At 39.4% G+C, this 15984-nt stretch overlaps 1 protein-coding gene across 2 annotated transcripts in view; it reads left to right on the top strand.

The window, feature by feature from the left end:
- DOCK11 (dedicator of cytokinesis 11) overlaps window positions 1-15984 on the top strand; it is a 190352-nt gene that overhangs the window by 86038 nt on the left and 88330 nt on the right. For both annotated transcript variants that reach the window (XM_049872652.1, XM_049872651.1), the window contains exons 12-18: window positions 541-753; window positions 6620-6742; window positions 8175-8257; window positions 10622-10744; window positions 10929-11005; window positions 14170-14354; window positions 14448-14513. In XM_049872652.1, coding sequence (XP_049728609.1) covers window positions 541-753; window positions 6620-6742; window positions 8175-8257; window positions 10622-10744; window positions 10929-11005; window positions 14170-14354; window positions 14448-14513 — 870 coding nt within the window. The remainder of the gene's footprint in view (window positions 1-540; window positions 754-6619; window positions 6743-8174; window positions 8258-10621; window positions 10745-10928; window positions 11006-14169; window positions 14355-14447; window positions 14514-15984) is intronic.

The raw sequence follows: 15984 nt of genomic DNA, 5'->3' as shown, positions 1-15984 counted from the left end.
GATCAGCTTCCAAATGCCATCTGTAGAGAGGAAGCATGTCTTCCAAAACTGCTGGTGGGACAAAGCTTTTGTCAAGTAATTTGATGTTGGTTGATGCTAGCTTACATAAAACGTACAGTCCTGTAAGTTGTAATGTAGCTAATGTGAAGATTCAGTTTTGCTTTAGAATATTGGCATCAGCTTTTTAGGTAAATTCAATAGACGTGTAGAGAATTAAATTTCATTCATTGAGCGATTGATGTTCTTTAAACATAAGCTTATGATTTCTACTCAGTGTCGTGTTTCGAATTTACAGAGCGTGAAATTATTTACGCCTGATCAAAGCCAAAATTTGATAAAGTCTGTTTGAGTGCTCTTTTTTATGCAAATGAACCATAATGCAATTTCAGCTAGGGGTTGAACTTGGAAAGGAACTGTAATCACAAAAGCTTGAGTGATTTAAAAAAAATTATTTTGCAATTGGTGTCCCTCCTACCTGAGCCCCCCCAACACCCACAAAGTATTGCAGTAGTTTTAAAATATAACTGTATTCATTTTCAGGTTGAACCCTTTTTTATCAACCTTGCTGTATTTGATGTAAAGAACAATTGTAAGATTTCAGCTGACTTCCACGTAGACTTAAATCCCCCATCTGTCCGTGAAATGCTGTGGGGCACTTCAGCCCAACTGGCCAGTGATGGAAACCCAAAAGGTTCTTCACCTGAGTCTTTCATTCATGGAATTGCTGAATCTCAGTTACGCTACGTAAAACAGGTAAAGAATAATCTTTAGCCTATGTAGCACATTCAGAATAAGAAGCAGAAACACCCTTGGGTTTTTTTCATGGGTTCAGGCCGATGTTTTCATTTGCATTCCAGCTCTTATAAAGTCTGTCCATAGTTAGTTTTTTTTCTGATGACTGAAGGTAGAAGAAAAAAAGGAAACGAAGCAAACATGCTAGTAATATATTGGGGAAGTGACATTTTCAATAGGACCATGATGTGAGACCCAAAGGAAATATTAGTAAGGTGGAATGCTAGTACACACACACACCCCCATTCGCATAGTTCTTAGCAAGGTACCAGGTTCTCAAGCTATTTGAAGAAATAATAGCCCTACGATAGCTTTCGCATCCCTAATTCCCACATCCATTATGAAGTAGACAGTTTTCAGGAAGCGTAAAGATCCTTTATACACATTGTCAAGAGAGTTGAAAAGCAATAGAAGGGAACTGGTTGTGTCATAGCTGTAATGCCACCCTCTTCTGTCCTATCAAGTACAAAGAGCCCCCTTTAAAAAGACCCTAACAGTTCCCTGGTATTTTGACCAGATTGGAGGCCATAAGAAGTTAAGGGAAGCAGGACTGATAGGTCTTCCCTCTAGAACTCTGCAGCTGAAAGGAAACTAGAGCATGGCATAAAATTAAAGTGGGAAGAGGTATAAGAACAAAGCAGATCACATTGTAAGGAGACCTATTTTTCCCAAAATAAAAACGTTGTAACTTTTTTCTTGATTATAAAGGTAAGTGCATACTTATGTAGAAAATTCAAGCAATAGAAAAAGTGTAAAGAAGAAAGTAAAAACTACCACCCATTGACAATAACTATAAACAGTTTAGTGAAATTCTTTCTAGATATCTCTATTATATTGCTAAACACATACTTATTATATATGCTTTTATAAAAATTGTATCATATTCATTCTGTTTTAAAGCTACTTCATTCATGTAACAACATCATGTTAAACAGATGTTAACATCTTATATCAGTATCTATAGGTGAGCCACATTATTACTGCTAAACATGGTATTCCACTGATTAAGCTAATTAGGCTATTTCTATTTTTTCAATGTCATAAATCACACTGCATTGAACATCCTTGTGCATACATTTTACCCCTTTTGTTGGATTATCTCTTTAGAAGAAATTCTCAGCAGTGGCATTTTCCTGGTCAAACATTATGTTCACTGATTCAGATTGCCAAATGGTAGGGAAAATTTCCACGTGCCGTCACTACCATTTTGGGAGTATGGATCTGTGGTACCTTCCCGCACCCCCAGTTATGCCTCATTTCCTATAGCCCCCTTATTTTGCTATCCAGACTACAATGTTCACTTCTATGATGGCATAGGCTTCTAAAAAACAGGTTGAGCAAGTACAATATTATTCAAGAACCTGCTATTAGATTATGTGTTAAAAAAATTTCCCCCAGAATATTAAATAAGTCATTTTAAGCCAATGATGTATTTACTTGTATTATTTCAATGTAGTCAACTGTATGTTTGGTGCAAGGAGTTCAAATTTTGGTTTCAGGTTTCATCCAATTTATAATCAAGACCAGGAAGAAAATCAGCACTTTTTTAATATCTCCTGTGTCCATTGTTTTCTCACGGTAAACATGAGAGTCTTGTGAAACGGTATAACTGTCATTGTTTTAACAGATGAGGAAACTGATGCCCAGGGCGGTTAAGTAACCTACCCACCATTACATAGCTAGTCGTGGTGAAGGTGGAATTTGAACCCAGGTCTGTTTGAAGGAACTCAGCCGACAATACTAGACAGAACATGCTTAGGTGCTGAAATACATGACATAATGATTACTAGAGGAGTTTGGAATTTGAGGAGAGGTCGTTGGTCAGGAATTAGAGGACCACACAGAAGATGTTGGACTTCAAGGAGGCCTCAAAGGGATAAATGTGAGCTGAAAAGGTGAAAGCAATGAGCAATGGCCTCAAGTGGCTTTATTCTGTACCTTTTCTTCAAATCATTTAAAGACACCAGGAAGTGACCTTTTTTTTTCAAATAGGTGAGCGTTTTATTTTCAAGAAGCCTTTTTCTGAGCGTTTTCCTATGTTGGACTAGGACACAATACTATGTCGGAGTGAGTCTAAAAGTTAGATCTGATCTTAGCTGATTAATTTTACAGTATTTATTGATTTCTTACTGTAGCAATAACGACAATTTGGCAAGGACTTATTATTGCCATTGCCATTGTATTTCTCTAGGTACTTTATCTGTATGAAGTCATTTAATCCTCATGACAACCCAGTAAGGTTAGGTAGGTATTGTTTACGATCCCCATTTTACAGATGAGGAAACTGAGGTGCAGAGCAGTCAAATGACTTATCTAGCCTAGCAGACTCCAAACCCAGGCTTTTACGTCTGTACTGTACTGCTTCCTGTGTCACCCTAGAGAGGAAAAATAGCCCAGTTCCCCAGTGTTCCCAGAAAGGGCCGCCTGGTGGCCCTGTCCCTTCTAGACCTAAGACTACTCAAGTAGCTGTGTTATCTGTAGGAAGAGGCAGTATGGTAGATTAGATTTTGAGGCTGCTTCTAAGCTACCTGTTCCCTAGAATCATGCTCTCCAGTAGCTTCCTGAGGAACAACAGGATGACCACAGGAAAAGAGAAAGTTGGTTCCATCACGGAATGGTTTGACCTCCCTGACACCAAACAGCCACTGTGACCACTTGCTTTACTCTCAGTTGTCTGGCATTTCATTCCCAGATGCCCTGACAGAGGTCAGTCTACTCATCCCCCAGTGTTAGACCTTGGATGACGTTGGCTTGGGGATGTTAGGGGGGCTGCTTGACTCTTGAGGGTCTGTCTACCTGTAGCTCTGTGGGCACCCAGTCAGGAAGCAGCAGTTGTTTGGCTGGGGAGGGGGTTCAGAGGCCCCCCACCACATGCTCTGCCATGCCTTGGAGGCTGTGTAAGTGCTGGGGGCCAGGTGGGGCCAACATGTTCCATTCTCTGGGGGGAGAGGGCAAGAGTCACTCTGGGGGGCACAGCCATGCATCCTTGGTGGGAATGGAGGGGCAGGCCAGAAACCTGGCCTAAAGGGCCAGTCTCCCTGCCCGCATAGGATTCCTCGACTCTGTCTGCTACCCTTCTGAACTCTGGGGTCAGGGGTAGGGCAGAAAGCTGATGGGACAAAAGGCAAAATAGCTCCCAGGAAGTGTCTTCCCACACTGGAATCCCTGGTTAGTTAAAAAATGAACATCATCTCAGCATCTTCATCTGGAAAATGTCAATAATGATGGTACCTGCATCCAAGGGCTGTTGTGAGCTCAAACAAGGTGTGTTATCCTCAGAAAGGACTCAGCATTGTGCCAGGCACACTATGTGCACTCAGTACAGCTTAGATCAGCAACAAGTGAAAATGACATGCCTTTGGCTATTATCAGCTTTAAAATTATAATACTCATTGCTGTCATCATTGTGAGGAAATGCCTAGAGTACTGGGAATGGTGAACAATAAGTGCTCTGAAAATGTTAGCCTTGGTAATAATCATTATTACTATTCTAATCCAGCCTCATCTGTGAGAGGTGAGAGATGGATGTACCACAAAGCTAAGAGGCTGTATGGCATAGGTTCTATAGTCCGGAAGCCCCAGCTTCTATCCTTGTCAGCCACTTAACTCTCTGCGTAATCCTAAGTAAGCGATAAAACCTGAGCCTCAGTTTCCTAATCTGTAAAATGTCTATATAGTAGTGCCTGCATACAAGGGCTTCTCTGAAGACTAGGTGAGAGAAAATGCATGACAAACATCTAGTGTAGATACGTGGCAATTAGTAAACATAAGATTGTGTCAAGATGCACTGCTCAGCCTACATTCTGCCAGCTGCTGCTTATAGCTTTCACGGCATGTTCCCTGCAGTTGCAGAAATCAACTTCTCTGACATTGAGACACTTTGACCACAATTGTAACCAGGTAGCTAATGTGCATTATTTGATTTAAATTTTATAAAAGTCTATGAAATAGCTATTTTTATCATCATCCCATTTTCATCGATGAGAAACCTGAGCCTTAGGGAGGTCATGATTTGCCTTAACCCATAAATGGTAGAGCCAGAATTTGAACCCAGGAAATTTGACTCCTGAGCAGTTTTTAACCATTTTGTTCTGTGCTTGTTGCTTGGGGATTCAGAGCCCAATCAGCCGTTGCCCAGCTCATTCCAAGCTGTTTGACTTGGTGGGGAATTACTTAGCCATTACACTCAGTTTTCTATTCTGCCCTGTCTACTTTAAAATGTTCTATCTGGAACAAATGAGATAATGTGTCTGAAACTCTGAAAATTGGAAAGCACTATCTTAGCATAGTTGGTAATATACCAAGTAGAAAAATCAAACTTGGTAGAGCCCCAGTGATGGATTTTTCCACTCCAATCAATTTGTGTGGTGCTTCTTTAAATGGCAGACATAACCAACTAACAGGCTATTTAGAGGATATTCTATTTGGAAGGAGCCTAATTGGATAGAGGGTGACATGGTTGTTCCGTATACATTCAAAGAAAACTTATGTAACATTGGTTGTGTCTTTCTGGATACCCTTAAATAAGTGTATGGGAACAAAAAGAGTTTGGGATCCTCTGTTCCCTACCTTGTCATTGAAAGCAACAGAGCTCTTTAATATCAACAAAGGAACTTTTTTTGTAGGTTGATTTTGTTTTTATATTGCACAGAGCAGTAAAATTTTCTTCTTTCTTAGCTGCAATTAGTATTAATTAAATATGAGTGAATTACTCTGGAGTTACATGCATATGTATTTGAGAGATGTACACTATTTTAGTACCTGCCAGTGAAGTCAAACAATGCACATGGCATTCATTAGGTCAAAGAATGCACCAGGGCTACAAACATGTTCCTTCTGGTTGGAACCCCTGCTGAGAATTTGCCTTTTCACTCCAGATATACCGAATCAGAATCTGTAGTTTAACAAGCTCCTCGAGTGGATCTTACGTATAACTTCCTCGGAACTTGTTAGAAATACAAATTCTCATCTGGGAACTTGTTAGAAATGCAAATTCTCAGCAGGGATGTTAACCTGAACACACCTGTCCGAAACCCTGGAATGCACCTTGCAAACCGAGCCAAATAAGAGGTTCAGCAGCAGTAGTGACACTTGCACTTTGGGACTAATGACGTGAAATTGTTGAGAAAAAGTAAAATCCATTTTGAAAGGAACATTGGAAGCTTTGACAACTGTATGAAAAGGAATGTTATTCTAGGGTCCTAGGGCAGAGGGTCAGTGAAAAAAAAGAAGACCCTCAACAAGGTGGATTGACAAACTGGCTGCAACGATGGGCTCAAACATACCATTTGTGAAGATGGCCCAGGACTTGGCAATGTTTCATTGCGTTATATATAAGGTCCCTATAAGTCAGAGCTGGCTCAGTGGCAACTAACAATAATAACAAGATATGATCCTATGTTGAATATCAACCTCCACCCACTGCCATCGAGTCAATTTCAACTCATAGAGAACCTGTAATAAAAGAATTTTTTTTTTTAATTGTAGGACTGAGTAAAACTACCCCATAGCGTTTCCAAAGGGTCTAAATCTTCAAAGAAGCAGGCTGCCACATCTTTCTCCCACGGAGCGGCTGGTGGTTTCAAACTGCCAACCTTTTGGTTAGCAGTTGAGCGCTTTAATCACTCAACATTCTATAATAAACACTGTAGAAACCCCTATTGAGCAGTAATACACATGGGTCACCACGAGTCAGAATCGACTTGTTGGCAGCAAGTTTGTTTTTCTGGTTTATACTCAACACTCTACTAGGAATCATTAACCAAACAACTGTATGTATGTGGTTAAGTAAAATTAAAAAAAATCTAACGGAAGCAATTTTTTACAGGGCATTTTCTCGGTGATGAATCCACATCCTGAAATTTTTCTGGTTGCACGAATTGAAAAAGTACTACAGGGCAATATTACACACTGTGCCGAACCCTACATCAAAAATTCAGACCCAGTGAAGGTATTCATAAAGATTGTTTGTGAGCATTTCAGCTTATAATGTAGAATCTGCCTTTTATGGATGTTTTAAATTACATTGTCAGTGACCCACTAGGAGGGAGAAAAACATATGTGATTTTTTTTCTTTTCATTTATGTTCTGTTTATGTGACAATCTGATTTCTGCTTATCAAAATAAGCTAAAGGCTTTTAGGCAACATCAGTTAATTGACACCAAATCCTTGCCAATAGCCACTCTTTCCTCACTCCCAGCTCCACGTAGCACAGCTAGGATGTCAGAGCTGGTAGGGTAGGGATGATCCAGTCCTGTAATTCCCAGATGCCAGTTCGTACCCATATTTTACTCCTGTCCCTGCTGAAGTAAAGACAATAAAGACAAGCTAGTGAGTGTTTCAGCAAACTAAATGTATTCAATTGGCAGGGCTGTCCTTTAGTCAGAGATTTTTGTCCTTCCTATTCTTAAATGTTAAACCCCTCTGTCATGAAATGTTCACATATTAAATAGTAGGGTTTTTTTAACGTATTGTTTTATGTCCTTTTAAACCCCTCTGTCATGAAATGTTCACATATTAAATAGTAGGGTTTTTTTAACGTATTGTTTTATGTCCTTAAATGGCAGAATTAAAAGTTAGAAACCCTCTAATCAATTGTCTGAATTTCTGGACCATGAGCTGCAAGTGTTTGGAAGCTATTGATCTAGCCCCATCCCCTCATTTCATAAATGAGAAAACTGAGACCCAAAGAAGGGAAGCGTTTGTGACGTAGTTCATTAGCAGCGCTCTAGCTACTACGTATTTATGAAGAGTTGGTCTGTTGTACGTGGCATTTACTAATGTATCTAAATAGTGTTTATGAAGTGGAAGATGCTGAGGAGACATGTGACTAATTTGTGGGGGAATAAAATGTCTTCACAATGTAGATAAAACCCTCCAGCATTCAGCATCCCTAGGGAGGAGCATCCAGCCAGCATTTCACAGACTGTTTAGACTCCATAGGCTGTTTATCTCCTTTGTCATCACTCAGTGCCTGTGCAAACAGTTCCTGCCTACATTAGACTAATTGTATTGACTCTTGGTCACTTGTTCCTTTTCTTGGGAGTAAAAAGACCAAGTGTATCTACAACAAGCCAAATACAGGTGAAAACTACTTTAAACTTTCCAAGTTAAGGTCTTTGGTGCAAAACATTGCCTTCCTCCGTTAGCAGGTCTTCTGCTATATTGACGAAGACTCCGTTAATGAGAAAACACAAAGCCTTTAAGATAAACTTTGGTCTTGGAAAGTTGGTAGCTGCTGCATGTTGTGTTTCATTTGTGGCTATTTATTTTTGTTTTAGAATTTTGATGTTTCGTGTCATTTAGTTGGGGAATAATTTTTATATGTGGGTCCATGGCAGTTTGAACAAAAATGAATCTTTCTTCTTATTTCTGACCTTAGACGGCCCAGAAGGTACACAGGACAGCTAAGCAAGTGTGTAGCCGGCTTGGACAATACAGAATGCCCTTTGCTTGGGCTGCCAGGTTTGTATAACTAGAATCTTGACCCTTCTCTTCATTCTCAGATGTGAAGTTGGGGGCTCTTGCCCTGACCAGCGTTCAACAGTATGTTTCTGGCAGACCAGTTGTATCTTGGGACACTTGGGATGTAAGACTTCTTTCTTTCAGAATGTTCTGTGTATCAAAGACCCTGTCATTTCTTCATATGTCTTGCTTTGGAGAAATTTTCTTTGGCTTCAGTTTCCAATCTGAGTGACACCACTTAATTTGATTACATTTGAAAGCAGAGCTTATTTGCTAAAGTGTTGGAATTTTTTTCTCCCCAGAAAGCCAGAAGTTGTAGTGAATTATGTACAGTATGCCCACTATTTCATAGCTGGCTGGGTTTCTGCTGTGAAAAACTATCATAGAGTAATTCTGGAAAATGCAGTAAAAATTAAAAGGCAAAAGATTCAGTCATTAGTTGAAAGTGTGTAATTAATTAATAGATTTTCTTGCTTCCTGAAGACAAATTCAGCGAACCTTTCAGGGGTGGTGTATATGAAAGTGGGTGTTATCTGTCTGTCTGTCTAACTATGTATCATCTATCCATCTATCTGTATCATATCTTATGCTGGTTACATTATTTTGACCAAATCTTACAAGTCTATCTACGGTGATGACTTAGAACATGTTTCTTGCTTCTCCTCCCTTTGAAGTAGAGGTTCCCTGGCTTGTTTATAAGTACAGCCTGTACAGCTCACTGGAACTTCTTGGGAAAGGGCAACATGTTCTGAATAATTCAATCAATTATGTTCAGTGGGTGCTAGGGAGTAGCATAAGGGTAGGAGATTCTAAGTTAATTAACTCTTCTATCTATCTGTCACTATTTATAATCATTTCATTTTTTAGAAGGTCTCAAAATGCCTTGTACGTTGATAGATGAAAAGACACATTGTCCTTGTTTTGCAGACTGGTAAAAAAAGATAGCCAAGGGTAGATGAATGGCAAAAATATAACAGAGGTTGGTATATTTAGACATTATAAAAGGTAAACTACCACTTGCAAATATTAGCATGCTTTTTGATGCCCTAGCCTGAGAAGTCAAGTGCTTCACATGTATTTTCTTAAGGGGTAGGCACTATTATTCCCATCTTGGAAATGAGGAAATTCAGGTGCACAGGTTACAATAAGCCAGCCTGTGACCTAGCAGAAGTCAAAACCCATGTCACCTGACTTCAGGACCCTCCCTAGAACACTTTGCGGTAGTGTTCTCTTTCTGGCCATAGCAGTAACTGCTCTTGATGATGTTTTGCCAGTAGAGAAATTAATTTTAAAGTCTTCAAAGTAGAGGCTTTGATCCCCAGTTCTGATGAGGAATTTTGATTTTTTTTTTCCTGAATTGTTTTGGTTGTTAGCAATAGCAGGAACCTACTCTAAAGGCTTGGCTGGGATATTTTAAAGATGTACGATAAACCCCTGTTTATTGAAAATACAAGGAGGTATGCTTAGAAGTAGTAACTGGTTAATGACTATAACCCCATCTTCAGAGGTTCTGCCAGGGGAAATTGTTTCTGGCTCTTGCCCTTTCTAGTATGCTGGGCGCTTGTACATTGCTTCCCGTATTAGCAGTAGAATAGCTACTTAAAATTGGGAGGAGAGGAAAAAAGGGGGAGGGAATAGTTCAAATTTATATTGGAAACTCTACACATAGAATTTCCTTAAATATATAATTTATCAACTTTGAGGTATACTTTAAATTTGATAAAATGCACATACTTGAAATGTTCAGTTTGATGAATTTCGCAAATGTATACAGTTGTGTAACCACCACCCCAAACAGGTTTTGGGACATTTTTATCGCCCAAGAAAGTTCTCTCATACCCCTGGCTACTTAGCCATCCCAGCCCTGCCCTCAGGCAATTACTGATCACATTATTACTCTTAGATGACTTTTCTCTAGTCTGGAACTTATAGAAATGGAATCCTACAGTATATACTTTCTTTGTGTTTGGCTTCTTTTACTGAACGTGTTTTTGAGATTCATCCATATTATTGTATGTATTAGTAGTTCATTTTGAGTAGCATCCAGTTGTGAATATCCCTTTTTTTTTTTTTAATCTATTCCTTTGTTGATGGACATCGTGTCATCACCAGTTTGGGGCTGTAACAAATAAATCTGATGTGAACATTCATGGACCAGCCTTCGTGTGGACAGATATTGTCATTTCTCTTGGGTAACGACCTAAGAGTGGAATCGCTGAGACATAGGGTGGATGTATACTTCATGAGAAACTGCGAAACCATTTTCCAAAGTGGTTTCACCATTTTACACTCCCGCCGAAACTCAACTTGTTTTAGCTTATCAGTACTTTAGAATTTAAAATGATCTGTCTGTTGCTGTTTCAGACCTATTTTCAAAGATACTCAAGGCTCTCTGGATCTGGAAGGGAAAGTTTCTCCTTTGTATAAACAGGACAGTAGCAAGCTTTCTAATGAAGATATTCTCAAGTTGCTCTCAGAATACAAGAAGTGAGTATATGGCGTTATGGCAGTAGATGAATATAATAGATGAATTGTAAGTTTCTTGAAACGATGAATGTGAGTCATATATGGGAAAAACTGAGTGCTTAAAATTTTAAGTTTGGACCTAGGGTAAGCAGTGTGTTTAGTTGTCATAATTTTAAAATCTAAAATATTCTTGTTTTACACCTAGGCCAGAGAAGACCAAATTACAGATTATTCCTGGGCAGCTAAATATCACGGTAGAATGTGTTCCTGTGGATTTATCAAGTAAGAACTTGGCATATTACAAATAAAACTTAAGTGCCACGTTTGACTCTTAGGTTTTTATCTCTTCAGTATTTCCATTGACATTTCCATGGTGAATATTTATGGAGAAGGAAGTAACTTGATTAAATTGGTTTTATCAGATGCCTTCTTCATATGTAATATATGATGATGTGAGCGTGTCTCCATCAGTTTCTGCTGCCTTTTGTCTTGCTCAGGTTTCTGCTTCTGCCATCCTGGTTCTACAGTGGTTAAGAGCTACATCTGCTAACCAAAAGGTTGGCAGTTTGAATCCACCAGCCGCTCCTTGGAAACCCTATGGGGCAGTTCTACTCTGTCTTATAGGGTTGCTATGAGTCGGCATCAACTTGACAGCAATGGGTTTGGTTTTTGGTTTATACCACTATTGGAGCCCTGGTGGCGTAGTGGTTAAGAGCCCGGCTGCTAACCAAAAGGTCGGCAGTTCGAATCCACTTTATTTATTATTTAACTACAATTTGTTTAAACATGAAGAATAATGTGTACTAAAGTGACAAATGTAATTATTTTCACTGTCTACTCTTACACATTAACTGTAATATATGGTTAAGTTACAGAATAAATAACGAAGTGAGATGGGAGCATCTATAGCTTTAAAAGTGGGTAGGCTCCGTGTATCTGATTTTAGGCTTCGCTGCATTTTGATTTTGCATTGCTCTGGTGCCCAATCATAAGGTCATTTTCTCTTATGACCTGATAGTTTATAAGGGTACCATCAGGGGGCTCTGAACTCCTTTCTCCTTGAAACCTGAACAGGCTTTGAGCTGACAGAAGTGGAACAGGACTGTTTTGATCTGAGATAGGACTTCTCCTCTATGGCTGGCCTGATGGTGCCTCCTCACTTGGATTTGTGGTAAAGGAAAAGTATAGTCTGAGAATTATCTGAGACAGCAATCCTTACATACCTGTCACTTTACATTTTCATTCTTTATAGCTAGTTTTGGAAGTAGATTGCCAGGCCTTTCTTCCAAGGTACCTTTTTGGTTAGCAGCCGAGCGTGTTAACCATTTGTATCACCCAGGGACTCCAAGCCAATATTGGTACACAGATACCATGAAACTTTCTGGTAGCCATTAAAACTGATGTTTAACAGAGTTCGTGGAATAAGATATTAGATAAAAATGTCAAAAGAATCAGGCGAAGTTCTACATCCAGTAGGATTTCTCTTTTATTGCTATGTAAAATGTGCAAAAAGACTAGAAGATGATTAATGTAAGTGCTGTCAATAATTTGTTCACCTATAAAAAGTTAAATAGGCAAAGGTGTGTGACTGATATATTTACAACAATGACAAAAAAGGGGGGTAGCTGCTGAGGCTGCTTATGTCGTACAACCAAACACCTCATGGGATTTGGTTCCTTGGTTTGGAAGTTTAGGGTCATGGTTTCATGGGACATGCCAGTTAATTGTCCTAGTAATGTGTTTAGTGCTTCTAGTACCTCCTAGTTCATTGCAGAGTGCCTGGGATCTTATAAGCTTGCAAGTGGCCATCCAAAGCACAACAATTGGCCTCTCTTCAGCTGGAGCAACAGAGGGAGAAGGAGAGTCAGGAATAGGAGGAGGAAGTGGAATGTGTGGCTAACCGCCTCCATGAACAACTGCCTCCTTTGCCATGAGACCAGAAGAACTGGATGGTGCCCAGCTACCATCCCTGAACATTTTGATCAAAGATGCTATAGAAGAATCCTGATTTAAAGGGGGAAAATGCAAAACAGAATTTCAAGTTCTCATGGCTTCCAGAATTTCTGGAGCTATGGAGGCTGGATGAACCCCTGAAACTATTGCCCTGAGATAATCTTTTAAACCTTAAACCAAAAATATGCCCTAAAGTCTCCTTAAAAGCCAACAGTAGCTTAGGTAGTAAAGACTGTATGCCTGGAGCATTGTGCTCTTTTGAGATCAACAGCAACTTGAAAGATTAGACAGGAAATTCAGGAAATTTAGGGGACAATGAGTTTATGTCATTGGGGGAGGAACAGCTAAGAAAAGGAGGTGAGAATGGCTACACTAAGAATGTAATCAGTGTCACTGAATTGTACATGTAGAAATTGTTGAATTGGTATATGTTCTGCTGTGTATATTCTCAACAACAACAAAAATAAAATAAATTATATATAAAAAAAAAAAGGCGAGAAGAAAATGTGCCAAAATGTTAACAAGCAGTTATCTCTGGGTAGCGAATGATCAGTTATTTTTGTACAGTTTTATACCTCCAGATTTTCTATTTACATTTGTATCTGTATCGTCAGAGAAAAACAAACCCAACAAAAAAAAAACACTGGGTGCTCAGGTTCAACTCTCCCTTCGTCTCCCTTCTCTATTATTACCTGCACCTGTGCTAGAGCCCCTTGTTTTGATTCGTGGTGTCGAGTTGGTTCCAACTCATAGTGACCCTACAGGACAAAACAGAACTGCCCGATAGGGTTTCCAAGGAGCTGCTGGTGGATTCAAACTGCCGACCTTTTGGTTCACAGCTGTAGCATGTATCCACTAGGACACCAGGGCTCCTTAGTATGTAAACAACCTTGTTCACAGCGGCTACTTAAGTAACAAATGCTGCTCAGCTCTTCTGGGGCATTGTATTTTTCACCTTCGGAGTATCGAATTTGTTATTGGGTAACACATCATAAAATCTGTTGTTTCAAAAGGCTTCCATTCTTTCTTAAGTGAAAATTTGCACCTGCACCCAGTTAACTTTTGCAGAGCGACCCACCATGAGCTAATTGGAGCCATAAATTTCCTGTTATTTCCCTGATACCAATAAAAATTTGCAGTGAAAGCTAAATTGCAGCCACAGGAGGAAAAATGTAATGGATTTCTTTGCAGAGTTTAAATTTGTCAAAAATATGATGTATTATATTTGCAAATCACTCCAGTTGACATGGAGAATGAAATATCAATCTCTCGTTTGGAGGGTTCCACTAAAAACTAAATCAGGCTACTACCCTCTTGTCCTTCTTGTAGGTTCTTAAAGTGGATGTATGGCGTTTTGTCACTAAGAATGCCACTTTCTTAAATCACTCTTTGAGAGAATGTCATCTATTTGAGCGTAGGATATTTTTATAAAAACAGCAATGTGTTAATAATTGCTAAATTATATTGTCTTTGCCTTCCCCCTCCTACTGTAGATTGTATTACTTCTTCATACGTGCCCCTGAAGCCTTTTGAAAAGAATTGTCAAAATATCACTGTGGAGGTTGAAGAGTTTGTTCCGGAAATGACCAAATATTGTTCCCCATTTACTGTTTACACAAACCATCTGTATGTATATCCCTTGCAATTAAAATACGATAGCCAGAAAACATTTGCCAAGGTAAATGGTGTCAAGTATACATTTTGGGGGCATAAAATGGGTATTCATAATCTTCTAATTTTGGGACTCATTCTGAATCATTAATCATTTTAGGCCAGGAACATTGCTGTCTGTGTGGAATTCCGGGATTCAGACGAAAGCGACGCTAGTGCGCTCAAGGTTTGTTTCTGGTATTCACATGCATCTATTTTTAGTAGAGGTGGAGATTTTAGTGCTTGGTAGTCTCATACTATACTTTGTTTAAACATGAAGACTAAAGTGTACTAAAGTGAGAAATGTAATATTTTCTTCATCTGCTCTTACACATTAACTGTAATGTACCCCCCGCCAATAAAAACCCAAACCCGCTGCCATTAAGTCAATTCCGACTCATAGTGACCCTATAGGACAGAGTAGAACTGCCCCATAGAGTTTCCAAGGAACACCTGGTGGATTTTGAACCGCCGACCTTTTGGTTAGTAGCCGTAGCACTTAACCACTATGCCACCAGGGTTTCCAAATACAATATGGGGTTAAGTTAAAGAATAAACAATAAAGTGAGATGGGAGCAGCTATAGCTTTAAAAATGGGTAGGCTCTGTGTATCTGATTTTCGGCTTCACTGAATTTTGATTTTGCGTTGCTCTGATGCCCAATCACAAGGTCATTTTCTTTTATGATCTGATAGTTTATAAGGGTACCATCGGGGGCTCTGAACTCCTTTCTCCTTGAAACCGGAACAGGCTTTGAGCTGACAGAAGTGGAACAGGACTGCTTTGATCTGAGATAGGACTTCTCCTCTATGGCTGGCCTGATGGTGCCTCCTCACTTGGATTTGTGGTACAGGAAAAGTATAGTCTGAGAATTATCTGAGACAGCAATCCTTACATACCTGTCACTTTACAGTGCCTTTACATTTTCATTCTTTATAGCTGGGTTTTTACTTTTGCTCTTTAGGCCATTAGTCAGCGGCCTGAAAGAAAAGTCAGAGAACATCTAGCTGTCACAAAGTGTTTATCTGGCTCCTCCCTTCTCTAGATTGAGCTTAAATCAGACCGATGAATGGCTAATTTGACTTTCAAACCACCAAGGGAAAGAGGCTAAATGCCCCTGACTAAAGTCGTCCAATGTTTAATAGTTCTTGCTTTTGAAAGGTTTTTTCCACCAAGAAACTGAAGTTAAATTAAGGATTAGCTGGCTCACATTAGGTGCATTTTCTCTGGTTCGTCCTTCTGTGGAGATGAGAATAACTGGTTCTTTTGCTCCATGCAGTATCCTTTGTATACATAAAGATTCTTAGGTTACCTGTCAGCAATTCCTACAAATTGCCTTAGTAACCATATTTCAGGAGAGTTGGATATGCACTCATACGGAGTCTCAATTTCATCTCCTGGCTGGCCGAGAGGCTTGCGCTGAAATAACAGAGGCAATTAGTACCATAGCGTGCTGACTCCATATTCATCCTTGAGCTTATTAGGCCTATGCAAGTGAAAAACTCGCACTAGAATTGAAATTGGATCTTCCCATGGAACTGTAGAAAGCATTGCATTTACTATATTGGTATAACAGAAAGCTAGTGTTTTTTTTTTTTTTTTTTTTAATGTGACTCAGAGTGAGAGAACAGTAAACTGTCTGGAGCTGAATAGATATTC

The sequence above is a fragment of the Elephas maximus genome, chromosome X (assembly GCF_024166365.1).
Source record: "Elephas maximus indicus isolate mEleMax1 chromosome X, mEleMax1 primary haplotype, whole genome shotgun sequence".
Lineage (NCBI taxonomy): Eukaryota > Metazoa > Chordata > Mammalia > Proboscidea > Elephantidae > Elephas > Elephas maximus.
Note: the sequence above shows the minus strand (reverse complement) of the source record. Positions and strands in the feature narration are given on the sequence as shown.